Raw genomic sequence first — 15,431 nt, 5'->3', positions numbered from 1 at the left:
GAGGGAAATGAAAATGAACTGCAAATAGGGGAAGTAGGTGGAATATTCGAAGCTAGCATTTATATCTTGGCCAGGTCTTGGGATAGCGTCATCTAATGCCGCGTACACACGACCGGACTTTTTGACAGCAAAGATCCGACGGAACGAATCTGGCGGACAATTCGATCATGTGTGGGCTCCATCGGACCTTTGCTGTCCAAAAATCTGACGGACTTTAGAAATAGAACATGTTTCACATTTTTTCGCCGGAACTCCGCCGGACCCAGTTCCTATCGAGAAATCCACTCGTGTGTATGCTAGTCCCACAGACATAAACCCGACGCTAGGGCAGCTATTGGCTACTGGCTATGAACTTCCTTATCCTAGTCCGGTCGTACGTCATCTCGTTCGAATCCGTTGGACTTTGGTGTGATTGTGTGTGGCCAAGTCCGTTCATTCGGAAAGTCCGTCGGAACTCCGCCGAAAGTCAGTTGGAAAGACCGTCGGACCTAGTCCCTCGAAAAGTCCGGTCGTGTGTACGCGGCATTAGGGTCAGGCACAAAAGTACAGGGGTGGGTGGAATCTAGAGGGAGGTCTTATCTCGTTTTCGAACCTCTCAATTCTACCTTTTTCACTTACTAACTTAGTTGTTTCTCTAAACTTATATATATATTTTATTGAAGTCTAGAGATAGAGGGAATAGAATGTATTGATTTATCTTGTGTTGTACATATATAGAAATGTAATGTTAAGCATTGGAAAGACTGTTCATGCAAGTTTTTGTCCTTGTTTAAAAGAAAAAAGAGAAAAATAAAGAAAAAAAAAAGAAATAGAAGGGACAATGTAAATTACAAAGTGTAAAAAAAGTGTGTGTCTAGTATCAGTTTTCTCCCTAGCGCTGCTTCCAAAACCAATATACAGACAGGGGATAGCATTGGTGGCAATTTTACGTCTTGCCTATGGTTTTCCTTTAAATATATTTTCACGAAATGTAAAAGAAAACAAATAGTTTCCTTTTTAGCAGAAGATGAATGGCTGTGGGAATGGAGAGGAGATGTGTTCTAAGTGAGGACAGGTTGTACTTGATCTGCAGTTTGAGATATGGTTCACAATGGGCTTGCTTTCCAAGCATGACAATCAGAATTGTGTACAATACAAAGAACTACCATCCCTCATCTCTAATGAATGCACAGGTACCAGTGTGTGCAGGATCTTCGAAATCTAACTTGTGGAAAGAGCGTAACGCCACAAAGTCTAAAGTCCTCCCAACTCCCACTCTGTTCAACGTTCGCCATTCCAAAAAAAATAAAAAATTTTTATGGGAGCAATGATAGCAAATGATGTGAAAAAGGGGAGACGGGCAGGGCAGGACTTAGGGTGGTGGGGGCCCCTGGGCTTGAGTTACTTTCGGGCCCTACCTTCTATACATTACCGGCGCATAACACGCACCCCAAGTTTAGGAGGGAAGTTTAAGGAAAAAGCTTTAATTTAAATGCCCATCAATGCAGCCTTATCAGTGTCCATCTGCAGCCTTGCCCATCCATCTGCAGCCTTGTCCAGTGTCATTTGCAGCCTTGTCATTTGCAGCCTTGTCATTATAGGCTTGAAGTTTAAAAATGGTGCAGCGGAGATACAGAGTCCTGTGTATCTCGGTACCTCTCGGGTCCTCTCGCAGTCCCGAGCGGAGCCAAGAGTAGCCGGGTGTACTCGGCTCGGCTTACAGTCACGCCCAGTCCCTGTATTATGTCCATCGTAGGGTGGGACTGAGCATGACTGTGAGTGGAGCCGAGCCGAGTACACATCGGCTATGTATCTCGATGGGGCCCACAGGGCCCCCTGTTGGGCGGGGCCCATGGGCTTGAGCCCAGTCAAGCCCAATGGTAAGTCCAGCCCTGGAGACGGGATTAACATGGACTACTCCGAGTGCGTTGCCATGTAATACCAATGGAATTGAGGACTGTCTCGATACCAGCAATTAGACAAAATAACATAGAAATTACAACAATTTTATTGAAAAAGGGTTTACATTAAAAATGTTTGTTAATAGCCAGCCATTTTACAGTTTTATGGCACGGCCAATGTAGTAACAAAATTATACTATGCCCGGCCCCCCATTCAACAGAGCCGGTGCTCCAAAAGCTTATGCCCAAGTTGATGGTAATTCTTTTTCTCTACTAGTTTCGCGACTAAGTCGCTTCTTCAGGAGATCTCTTGGCGCATCTGGGAGTTAAATGAATAACATCTCATAATTAAAATTATACAAAACTAAAATTACATACAATAAAGGTTTACAATGTTAGAGATATGGAGTAGTTTCTATAGTCATAGCAAATGGGTAAATGAAAGCGCGGCTTACCAATCGGGGTCCCCAAGAGAAGCCCATATAAAGGCACGGGTGGCTCCCTAAAACAAAGAGGGTCTGCCACCCCCGGGGCGGACATGGGAGGCACGTTTGAAACAGAGCAGGGCCCTCTGATTCCCCTTGTCTTGAATTGTATTGTATTGTAATGTCTACCCCAATGTTGTAAAGCGGTGCGTAAACTGACGGCGCTATATAAATCCTGTATAATAATAATAATAAATCATTAAAACACAACAATATGTATGAATATCCACATCTGTGGTTTCCACCCACACTTGTGGCAAATATATAATTGAGGTCGCAACGGCCATTGGGGATGGTTAATAAGGAGAGAAAGCCCCCCAAGAAAACACCAAACAGAGGGGGAAAGGAGGGGGGGAGGAAAGAAGGGGGGAAAAAGGGAGGGGGAAGGGGGGAAAAGGGGGGGGGGAGGAAAGGGAAAAAAAGGGAAAAGGAAGGGGGAAGAGAAAAGGGACATAAGGGGAAAAGGAAGAAAAGAGAAGGGGGGGGGAGTGAAAAGGATATCGGAAAATGAAAAATAGAGTGAGAGGATGGATAATGCAATAGATAACCCTAGTAATCCCAGGTACTATAGTAGTAATTAGGAGAGGTGATAAGGAGAAATAAGAGAAATAATAACAGGGTGTTGGAACAGTTTGAGATATGGTTCACAATGGGCTTGCTTTCCAAACATGACAATCAGAATTGTGTACAATACAAAGAACTACCATCCCTCACCTCTAATGAATGCACAGGTACCAGTGTGTGCAGGATCTTCGAAATCTAACTTGTGGAAAGAGCGTAACGCCACAAAGTCTAAAGTCCTCCCAACTCCCACTCTGTTCAACATTCGCCATTCCAAAAAAAAAAAGGATTTATAGGAGCAATGATAGCAAATGATGTGTAAAGAAACGTTTAGCATGCACTACATAAAAAAACATGTCATGTCTTGGCATTGCACAATAAAACAAATGTTGAAAGGAACTGATGCAGGAAATAATGAAAAGAGAAGTGGTTTGTTACATAGTTAGGTTGAAAAAAGTCCATCCAGTTCAACCACAAAAAAAAAAAAAAATCATACAATCCCATATACCCAATTCTATACCCACAGTTGATCCTGAGGAAGGCCTCTGGATCAACTTTTTTTTTTTTTGGCATTGGTACACGTCGTCTCTGGATGTTCACATGGGGATTATTTTTGCACCTTTAAAGTGTATATAAAGCCCACTTTTTGTACAATATACTACCAAAAGTATTAGGACACCTACCTTTACACGTACGTGACCTAACCCAACATTTCATAGTCCTGATATGTGTCTGCTGTACCATGTACTTGCATGAAAAAGTATCCCGTCCTCTTTGTATTGCTTCCTTTTTGTAAAACCAAGGAGCGGCTAGTCCATAAGGGGTGCAGGGCCCCCCCCCCCTAGTTTGCATGCGGGCCTCCAGATTCCTAGGTTTTTATACGTTTTTTTTTTTAATGCATGCGATTAGAGCCAGAGGTTGGGCTCACCCACCCACTTGTGACACTAGCGAATCAATATTCGATATTGTCTTCCGGCTTGTCCTCCCGACCAATCAGGACAGGAGGTGAATCGGGTTGGCCGGGAAGAGAAGCTGATGAAGCCACAGAGGGGTGAGTGCGGGAGGGACCATATAGGGGTGAGTGTGGGAGGGACCATAGAGGGGCGAGTGCGGGGGACCATAGAGGGGTTGAGTGCGGGAGGGACTATAGAGGGGCGAGTGCGGGAGGGACCATAGAGGGGTGAGTGCGGGAGGGACCATAGAGGGATGAGTATGGGAGGGACCATAGAGGGGTGAGTGTGGGAGGGACCATAGAGGGGTTAGTGTGGGAGGGACCATAGAGGGGTTAGTGCGGGGGACCATAGAGGGGTGAGTGTGGGAGGGACCATAGAGAGGTTAGTGTGGGAGGGACCATAGAGGGGTTAGTGCGGGGGACCATAGAGGGCTGAGTGCGGACCTGGGGGAGGTTTCTTTGCTGCCCCCCCCCAAAAAAAAGTTTAGCACCAGTGACCACTGATGAAATCCCTGGTGTTCCTGCCAGTCCCCCTAATTTCCTATTAAAAACTGACCACACTAAGCGGGGTCAGTTTGCTCTCCTCCAACGCTCAGACTTCTTCTGGAAACTCCCCCCCACACACACACACAGCCATTCACCGGGAGAAGATCAGTGTGCTGCTGTTTCTCCTCCCCCAGCTCTCTAAGCTCCTTATGCAGCTACGGTCAGAGGGTATATGATCACTTTTAAAAGAGGGGGAAACGATATCTATATTTTTTACATACTGCATATACACAAATGTTTTGCCTTTAATTTCTATTTTAAACTGAATGAGTTGTTGTACAAGGTAAGGGGTTTACATATACTTTAAACAATAGGTTACAAGTACACTGGATTTCAGGCAGATCAACAAGTATTTTTCTATAGTTGCAAAATAATTGGGCACATGGGAAATGCGAATGTTATGCAGAGTTGTACTAGAAATGGTTTTGTTTTATATTACTGTATATTACAGGATGCATTAAGCCCTTTCTACTGCCTCCCCTCTGTCTTTTTAGACCAGGAATCTGCAATTAGCGGACCTCCAGCTGTTGCAAAACTACAAGTCCCATCATGCCTCTGCCTCTGGATGTCATGTTTATGGCTGTCAGAGTCTTGCTATGCCTCATGGGACTTGTAGTTCTGCAACAGCTGGAGGTCCGCTAATTGCATATCCCTGTTTTAGAGGATCCTAATGCTGGGAGGTGGAGCTTCTGATCATGTAATCACTGTGATTGGCTTTTGCAGCAGTCACATGAGTGATAGCCCATAACACTGGATCCCAATTATAAACTGACTGGAAGCTGTCAGTGTGCTGGGAGTGTGCAGTATGCTCTCGGCACAAAAGGCAGAGCCCCATGGATGCATAAATGTGGCAACCCGGTGTTAAGAAACATCTGCTGTGCTGCCTCATATATGCGCTCTGCTTGCAGGAACATGTTAATGACTGCGTTTCCAATGAATATTTGGTGGCAGCCTATATTTATATAAGCCAGATGGACCCCTTTCTTTTAGAAGAGTGGAAGGGGTTGTGTCATTCGGTGGGCTGTGTAATACAATTCTTCCTGCTCTTGAGGTCTATTGGCTGCAGGACTGTCTTAGTGCATGAACACACCTTGGCACTGTCCTGGGGCCCCAGGTGCATGGGGGTCTCATGATTACCTTGCATTATATCATACTTGTAAACTGTCCTGGATTTGCTGGGACAGTCATGCTTTTTGCTAAGCTGTCCTGGGATGGCTGTGTCCTGGGCGACATCTTGGAATCTGTACTGTGCCCTCCTGATCCCAGTATTGTGCCCTCCTGACCCCCCCCCCACACACACTGTACTGTGCCCAGGGACGGACTGACCATTCGGGCACTGCCCGAGGGCCCCATGCCACTAATGGGCCCCATCAGGGTTGCCAGCCTCAATAAAACCAGGGACAGTATGTAAAAATATGTGGTTTCCCAAGATTATATCTGCCCCGCCTCTCCAGTACCTTTTCAGTGTGTGTATACGGTGTGTGTATATTGTGTGTCTGTGTGTGTATGCTGTGAGGCAAATCTATTGCCTGTGGGCCCCATAATCTCCTAATGCCTGGGGGCCCCACAATCTCCTATTGCCCAGGGGCCCCATGAGTTGTCAGTCCGCCCATGACTGTGCCCATCTGCCCCTCCCCCCTTATTGTGCCCTTTGTTAGTCTTTTGATTTATGACGTTTTTTTAAATCTATTTTATTTAAAGTACTAGATAAATATATGTTTAATTCTATCAACTATTTATACCAGGGATCCTCAAACTACGGCCCTCCAGCTGTTGCGGGACTACACATCCCATGAGGCATTGTAAAACTGACATTCACAGACATGACTGGGCATGATGGGAATTGTAGTTCCTGAACAACTGGAGGGCCGTAGTTTGAAGACCCATGATTTATACGTTAATTCTTGGGAGTAGGTGCGTAAATTGGGTCCAGGCTGGTAGGGGCCCCAGTGCATTACTTGCCCAGGGGCCCATGATGCTGTTAAGTTGGCTCTGATTGGCTGTAGGGCAACAAATAATTTAGAGAAAAGATTGATAAGGCCAGCTAAAAGCTTGCTTGATATCCAGTAACTCTACTTTTGTTTCTCTTACAGGAGCCAGTCACCCCTCTCACAATGCCTGGAAATTCCACATTATCAAATAAGTCTTGTTTGACCATTGAAGGCTTTCTATGGCTGTTCGAATACCAGCCAGTCTACATGTGGTTCATCTTCATCTTAGGATTCATAGAAAATGCATTTGTCATTTCAGTCTTTTTGCTTCATAAAAGTCGCTGCACTGTGGCTGAGATCTATCTGGGGAATATGGCAGCTGCAGACTTGGTTTTCGTCAGCGGCCTACCCTTCTGGGCCATTTCCATTTCTAGAGGGTTCTCCTGGCAGTTTGGTGACTTCTTATGTGTTGCTGTGAACACCGTGATCATATTAAACCTCTTTGCCAGCATCTACTTCTTGTTGATGGTCAGCATTGATCGATACTTGGCTTTAGTGAAGACCATGTCTGTCGGTCGGATGAGAAGACCTTGGTGGGCCAAAGTGATCTGCGCCATGATTTGGACCTTTGCAGTAGTTGTGAGCTTACCAAAAATTATTTTCCGGAAAGTTGACTTTGTCTCGGAGTTTAACATCACTGCATGCATCATAAAACCTCCATCCAACGAGTGGATTCTTGTAAACAATATCATCTTAAATGTTATTGGTTTCTTGATACCTGTAATCGTCATTGGATTTTGCTCCTTCCAGATTGTAAATGTCTTGAGAAATAACACCATGCAGAAATTTAAGGAAATTAATAACGAAAAAAGAGCCACGTTGTTAGTTTTATCCGTGTTGCTGGTGTTTATAGCCTGTTGGCTTCCATTCCAAATATCGACTTTTATCGACACCTTGCTGCAGTTGAAGGTCTTCGATGAGTGTTCGGTAAAACAGCCCAATGAAGTCTTTAACCAAATATCGACCTACATTGGCTTCAGTAACAGCTGCATTAATCCACTCCTGTATGTAATTGTTGGAAATAATTTTAGAAAGAAAGCATTAGAGGTCTACCGGCCACTGGTGCCGACAAGGCTCAGGACGAGGAGCCCTTCAGTTCAAACAAATTATTCCATGGACACAACGCAATCTTCCTTTTATCTGGATTGTCAGAAAAAGAAGTCCATCTCTTGAATGCACAAATCTGGAGTTTTGCTTTAAAGGGATTTTCTCAGTGATCCAGTAAGCTGTGTACATTGGAGGGTTGATCACTTTGGACCTCTAACATTACAAAGAAAGGCTTAATGCAAAAAAAAAAAAGAGTAAAAATGCATCAGTTATCTACATACTTGAGGTGACCATTCGGTACTGCATCTTTTTTCTGCTCTTTAAAGTATAGCCCCAAATCTATTTTTTAGTTTACATGTCATCATGCCTTACTGCAGACAGTTTTTTTTTTTTTTAAAGCAAATAATTTTTTAAAAAATTTGTTGCACAATTTCTCACTTGGAGATCTTGACAGTGATGATACTTCCTATTGCAGACTGATGACGCTTAGCCACTGCCTTGCTTGGCTGCAGCATTGTCAGCCTGCCATGTTGTTCACTCTTATAGTTGGCCGTTGGGTTGCCTATCAGGTCTACCAGAGAGGCAGCCCATCAGCCAACTTAAGGAGTCTGCATGGCAGCTGACAAATGTTAACACTACCTTTCAAGGCAGTGGGAACCTGTGTAAAGCTTTGGGTCTCCGCTCAGGCTTCTATAGCCATGTGCAGGCTGAGTGAGGAGTCTGTCTTTACTCTATGCACTCTGGAGGCTAAGAAAATATCCTAAACTCCATATACTGTGCAAGCCTGTCCATCACATAAGTGATAGCAGCCTCAGCCCTGCCGCATCGAAGCCCTTTCCGTTGTGTTTTGCCCAGCAGGGCAAACTGCGTTGGGGGACATGGCTTAGCCCTTGTACACACGGTCGGAGATTCCATCGGAATGTGTCCTATCGGAGCGTTTTGTCGGATATTCCGACTGTGTGTGGTCTTCATCGGACTGTTTCCGTCTGAATATCCGACGGACCAAGTTCTCCAACTTGCCGGTAAAATTTTCCGACAAAATGCTCCGATTGGACATACTCCGATCATGTGTAGCCTACTCCGACGGACAAAGTGCCATGCATGCTCAGATCAAATTCCTAGACCAAAGCTATTGGCTACTAGCCTGAACATAGTCCCGTCGTAACGAAATAACGTCATCACGTTATGTACAATCGGATTTTCCAACAACTTAGTCCGACCGTGTGTATGCAACATCACTTCCGGACCTCTTCCGGAATTAACCCGTCGGAATTACTCAGACGGATTTGGTTGTCGGAATCTCCGACCGTGTGTACAAGGGCTTAGACACAGCCGGGCTGAGGCTGCTATCACTTGTATGAGAAACAGGTTCGCACGGTGTGCAGCGCTTGGGATATTTTCTATACCTACAGATTTCAAGGCAGTGGCTTAGCGTTGTTAGTCTGCAACAGAAAGTGCTGTTACTGGCAGGATCTCCAGGTATGAAACTGTCATAAAAAAAAATAAAAAATTATACAGTGAGGTACGAAGCCAAACAAATTGAAAAATTGATTTAGGGTTCTCATGTACTTTAAAGCCCAACTCCAGCAAAAACACACGTTTTTTTGGTTTTTTTTATACAGTGCTGAAGCCCCTGCTGTTTTTTTTATGGTCATCAGGCCAGGAAGCGATGACAAATTTTATCACGATACAGACTAAAACAAAAAGGACAATTTTAGAAAAGTGGGAAAGGGTTGGAACTTAGTGTGATGGTCATTGGGAAGAATGGTCCTTACACTTGTGGTCATTGGGAAGAATTACCTCCTTACAGATAGGTAAAAAGATTGGTGGTGTCAGTGGGAACTTATCTGAGAGGCAGAAATTTAAGGCGGCACAGTGGTGTAGTGGTTAGCACTCTCACCTGGCAGTAAGAAGGGTCACTGGTTCAAATCCCAACCACGACACTACCTGCCTGGAGTTTGCATGTTCTCCCTGTGCCTGCGTGGGTTTCCTCCGGTTTCCTCCCACACTCCAAAGACATGTAGGTTGGTTAATTGGCTTCTGTCCAAAATTGATCCTAGTATATGAATGGGGACCTCGGATTGTGGGCTCCTTGAGGGTAGGGACCGATGTGAGTGTGCAATGTACAGGGATAGGGACAATTGTAGACACCTCACTCAGGTTGAACTGGATGGACTGGTGTCTTTATTCAACCTTACTAACTATGTAAAATTGCCCAATGCCGAAGGAACCCATAGCAACCTCTGGAGGAACCCTAGGTTTCCATGGAACCCTGGTTGAGAATCACTGACCTAAAGCATTTAGCTTATTGAGAACGAAAGTTCAGTTGGGTTTTAAAGACCGTTTGAATAGATTACTCAGGTAGGTCCTTGCATGACAAAGATTTCATACATTTAAAGAAAATTGTACAGTAACATTTATGGCCAGTTTAACGGCCTTGAGGAAAGCGAAGTCTACAGAAGCAAAAAATCCTACCTATGCATGGATTAGATGAGACTGAAAGGACACAGTATACTTCTTTATTAGAAGAGCGGCGGTCACCTGGACATTTTTGGTGTAACCAGTCCTTGAAGATGGCTGCCTCTGCTGCATAAAGTTGGACACAAAAAAACAATCCTGCCTTTCTTCTCATGTACAGTATCCAGCTGAATGGATTTTTCTGAATCCCCCGTGTTTTTCCGTCAACTGGAATTGCATTTTTTATTTTTTAAAGCCAAGGTCCACAAACCTATTCAGAAGTGACCAGCCTGGGCCATTCTCCGACTTCCAGTCTTGCACAGAACGGCGATCTTCATAAGTGAAATAGGATGGACTGTAGCACTTCCCTCCTTGTACATAACAATGAACCCCGAGCAATGTCAACTACATCTCTTCATTGCTGCCATTATTATTCTGACTGTAAAGTTATGGCTTTTTTTTTAATTTTTAATTTTTTGTCTTTAGTGTGTAAAATGCTTTTTTATTTATATTTTAAGTAAAAATATGTTTTCCTGCTTTCATCGGGGGCAGACAGGACGGAGACGTAGGAGGGAATTTGCCCCCCCTGGGCCAGTACTATTAAAATATGTTTGGTTGGTTGGGGGCTGGAGAAAGTTTAAACTTAGGAAATCTGTGTGCATGGGGATACTATACAAATCCACTATTGTGTCATTAAAGGAAGTTCAATTTTTGATTAAACTATACTTAAAGCATTACTAAACCCACAATCAGTTTGTACTGTATATGCAGTGAAGCATGCTTGTTATTCTCACTGTGGAACCTAAGAGGTTAATCCTCTGAATTGTGCAGAAAGGCTATTTGAGCCTGTCTTCTCTGATCCTTCACTTCTTTTACTGTCCCCAATCATTCTCTTAATAGTACGGAAGCCTCGGGGGCACTCCGCACGCGCTCAGTTTGGTGTGTTTTGCTTGAGAGTTTTCTTTTCTTTTTTTTTTGGGAGGTTGCATGTTATCAGCACAGAGCCAATCAGCACTGTCCAGACGGAGGGTCGGGGGTCCTGCAGCCTCATAGGACAGTCAGAGGAGAATGAAAACTCCTTCTACAAGCTTTAGCCAGTGTTCGGTTGGACATTGAGAGAAGTCTGCTATATACTACCGATGAGAAAAGGTTTTTAGCCGTTTATATTTACTAACAAAGTATAACCTCAGATTGTGAGTAATGTGGTTTACGAGCGTTTCTCAATGCAATCTTTTTTTTTAAATTCCGACTCGATTTGCAAGCGCTGTCTACATCGGTTTGCAAGACAAGCAGGATTCAAGCCTCTGGGGTGTGCAGTACTGCATTTGGTCAGATGTGTGGGGGCACCGGTGAGGCTCAGAGTCGCTTGGAGACACTCAAATGCTCAGAGACACTCAGACACACTCCATCCCCGAGTGGTTTTCAAGTGTCTCCGGTGCCGCCCCCCCCCCCACCTCTGGCCACATGCGGTACTGCATACAATAGCCATGAAACTGGAACGAATTATCTGAGTTTCCTTCTATTCCTATGGGGAAACTCACTTTGATATACAAGTGCTTTGGATTACAAGCATTCTACTGGAACGGATTATGCTTAAAAGTCAAGGTACTACAGTATTTGCATTTCCATGTACTATTGGAGACCAGATATAGTGAATACAGGCTCCTGGGTTTAGTAACACTTTAAATGTACTCCCAGCCCCATTATAAGACCCGTTTCAAATGGTCTTCAGCTTGTATAAGAGCGGCGTGAACAGCAAGCTTTGAAAAAGCATTTGCAGAGATTTCAGCAAAGGTGAAAAAATATTTTGGCGCCCGGATCTACTGCACTATTAGTATACAACTATTTAGATAATTAATGTAGTAATTACTTCAACCTTTCACCATGTAGTATCAACAATATGGCGCAGTCCATGCGACCACAAAAAGTGCATATAAGAAAAAAGAAAGGGCAAGGCCTTCCAAAGGGGTCGCAGTGAACTGAACACTACGGCTGAATTTACTTCAATTTTATTTAGAAAAAAAAACACACCATAATATCAAGTATGACAAAATGCCAAAAACAGCGCTCTGAGTGTAACCTTCCAAAACATAAAAAAAAGACAACGTTGATTTTTTTTTTTTTACCAAATATATGTAGAAGAAGACATATCAGCCTAAAGTGTGGATCTGGCGAGAAGGGGATTATTACGGTGCCTACAGGTTTAACAGATTACAAAAAATGGGAAACAATTAAATGTAATACAATACATAAAAATTTAACATTACAGCTTTATTGGACAGACAAATATTCATAAAAATAAGTGTTCTCAAGAATACAGGACACTCCACAGTACAAAAAGTAAAACAATCGTCTACTCAATTTTGATCGCTGGTCAAGGGAGTCCCAACATGTTTCACCATTACCATGGCTTCTTCAGGGGAACCATTTTTTACCCAAAGGAAGACGAGCAACAGCTATGAATAGTGATAAATAACAAACAATCATTTATTACGGATAGTAATTAATTGAGTACTGCATGATACCCTAGCCAAGACAGTTCGTATAGGCTAATAATCAGTATAAAAATTAGACTTGAATAGTTTTTTTGTGGAAATATCTTGATCATGTTTGAAATTAAATACCTACCCCTGGCTCATCCGCAGGCCCACACTCAATAAAACTATCCCAAGAGGGAAAAAGGAATGGAACATCCAGCCCTAGATATCACCTATGGCAGTGATGGCGAACCTTGGCACCCCAGATGTTTTGGAACTACATTTCCCATGATTCTCATGCACTCTGCAGTGTAGTTGAGCATCATGGAAAATGTAGTTCCAAAACATCTGGGGTGCCAAGGTTCGCCATCACTGACCTATGGTGACTGCAGGGGGTAGAGGAGAAGCCGATCAACATAATTTGTAAATAAAAAAATCAAAGCGTAAAAATAAAGTAATGATATGCAGGGGAAATATAAATCTCATACATACCATATATGAAAATAGTGTAGAAAACTACATCTCAGGGACACCCAAAATTCTAAAAAGTTTGAAAAAAAAAAAAAGAAAAAAGGGAGACACACAGCCAAGCTGCCTGAATGCACACAAAAAATAAAATACCACAAAAACAAGACCGTAAAAAACACGGGCCTCTTCAAAAATAGGGGAACAAGGATTTAGAATGAATAATTTATAGATAGGCTCACCTGAACCTTAAAGAGGAAGTAAACCCTGATGAGATTACTTCCTCTTTCATTCCCTGCAAAGGCAAAGCATAATGGACTACTATGCATCGCATCGCATCACATCGCATAGTAGTCCATTATGTGTCACTTACCTGACACAGGAGCCAGCGAAGTCCCTGCTGTCCCCTGTAGTTCCGAGCGTCCATCTTCTTGATGGGTCTCCGTGGGTCTCGCTGCTCCGGTGCTGTGATTCGCCAGAGCAGCGATGACGTCACTCCCGCACATGCGCACGGGAACCGAGACGCGCGGAATTGCACGGCATCTTAGTCATCGACGATGCCCCACCCAGTGCGCCTGCGCGCCGCTGTCTATGGCGCATGCGCCGTAGATAGCGGTGCCCGTCTTCGGACAAATATCTCCTAAACCATATAGGTTTGGGAGATATTTCTTGGACCTACAGGTAAGCCTCAATCTAGGCTTACCTGTAGGTCAAAGTGGTTTGTAAGGGTTTACAACCACTTTAATTGGAAATATTTAAGTATATTCGCCAATAGAGGGCAGTAGTTGGTATCCAACATGGAAATCTTGCCTAAATAAGGCTATACAGTGAACAGGTGGCTTTATAATAAAGCTCCTAAAATTGCAAAGAGAGAAAAAAAATAAGCAAAAATTGTAATAGATCAACTAAAAGGAAGGCTGGAAAGGTGTGGATCGCAATCAGTCAAACCTTTAAACTAATCTTTCGTTCCGTGTGCATAACAGGACGGCGTCCCCAGAGAGCCAGCAAACAGCCTTGGGCTGAAGGGTCTTATATACCCCCCACTCCCTCAGCGCTCAAGCGCTGACACCGGCGACGTAAACGTCACACCGCGCATGCGCCGACGGAGAGCGGACCAAGCACTGTCCGTGCGGGAGCTCGCTCCGTATCCAAGGCCTACAATCCCCAGAGTGCTTAGCGGCTGGCAATGCATGATCACAACAATGTGTTCGACGCAACTGCCAGCGATGACAATGCTGAGAGAAGTCAGATGGAATACTCTGGAATAACAGTGCCGGACAGGGGAGTGGGAACATTGACACAGAGCTGGCGTAGGTAAACACGGGCATTGCAATAACGGGCGCTGTTTCCACAATACAGAGCCCGGGGCGTCCATACAGGCACCAGGAGGCGAGAAACTGAGCTGGTTTACCAGGAGGGAAAATGTATCATTAAATGAGACGCAAGGAGACAAGCCAGGGGCAGCAAAAGCCTTAAGCCCCATACACACTATCAGATTATCTGCTGAGTTTTTCCTTCAGATTTACCAAAACCATGTAGTAGAAGGGCCTGCCTGATTGCATACACATTGAAACTCCTAAGGTTTGTCCTCATATTATATGGTTTTGGTAAATCTGAAGGAAAAAACTCAGCAGATAATCTGATAGTGTGTATAGGGCTTTAGAAGTAATATAATCAAATGATAAATACTGAAAACAGCAAAATACTCAAATATGCGAAAAAAACTAATTATACCAAACTATCAGTGGAAGGTCAGGCAAGAAATCCATGATAAGTATATATATATATATATATATATATATATATATATATATATATATAAATCATGTAAATTTAGAGTAACACAATAGAAAAAAGCAAAAGATGAATAATCACAAATAAACACAATACAACGAACATTGGGCCAAGTAGACTATCCCAATAGTTTTACAGGTAACATTATATTTTATAGTGTGTTGAGATCCATTCGGTAAGGGGACATAAGAGGAGTTAGAGATAAATTGACAGACATCACAAGAGCCACAAGGGAAGGTACCCCTTCTAGTGGGTCTGGTTTGTCGATTAAACGTAAAGTGACTAGTAACCAAACGATCCTTCATAGATTGTGATCTGCGGTAAGCGAGTTGAGGCTATGGCTTGATATATTTCTGAATTGTCTGGTCTGCCAGGACTTATCAGCCTAAACTGAGAAAAAAATTAGCTTTTTTTAAAAAAAATTGGGTTATTTATTATAGCAAAAAAGTACAAAATATAGTGTTTTTTTTTTTTTTTTTAAATTGTCGCTCTTTTTTTGTTTATAGCACAAAAAATAAAAAAACCACAGGGGTGCTCAAATACCACCAAAAGAAAGCTCTATTTGTGGGAAAAATGAAAATGAAAATGGCATATAGGTACAGTGTTGTATGACCGCGCAATTGTCATTCAAATAGTGACAGCGCTGAAAGATGAAAATTGGCCTGGGCAGGAAGGGGGTGAAAATGCCCGGTATTGAAGTGGTTAAAAGCTTCAACAAAGCTTGCTGAAAGCTCTGAAAATGCTTTGCCAATGCTTGCTGTTCACACTGCTCTTAT

General features: G+C 43.4%; 1 protein-coding gene across 1 annotated transcript in view; it reads left to right on the top strand.

Annotated features, from left to right (window-relative positions):
• LOC143956572 (B2 bradykinin receptor-like) overlaps nt 1-14,625 on the top strand; it is a 49,165-nt gene extending 34,540 nt beyond the window's left edge. Inside the window, exon 2 of the mRNA XM_077466781.1 lies at nt 6,518-14,625. Coding sequence (XP_077322907.1) covers nt 6,518-7,588 — 1,071 coding nt within the window. The 3' untranslated portion in view covers nt 7,589-14,625. The remainder of the gene's footprint in view (nt 1-6,517) is intronic.
• The last annotated feature ends 806 nt before the right edge of the window (nt 14,626-15,431 follow it).

The sequence above is a fragment of the Lithobates pipiens genome, unplaced genomic scaffold (genome assembly GCF_037356315.1).
Source record: "Lithobates pipiens isolate NorthernLeopardFrog02 unplaced genomic scaffold, aLitPip1_a1.2 Scaffold_37, whole genome shotgun sequence".
NCBI lineage: Eukaryota > Metazoa > Chordata > Amphibia > Anura > Ranidae > Lithobates > Lithobates pipiens.
The sequence above is the reverse complement of the archived record's forward strand: the minus strand, read 5'-3'. Positions and strand labels throughout refer to the sequence as shown.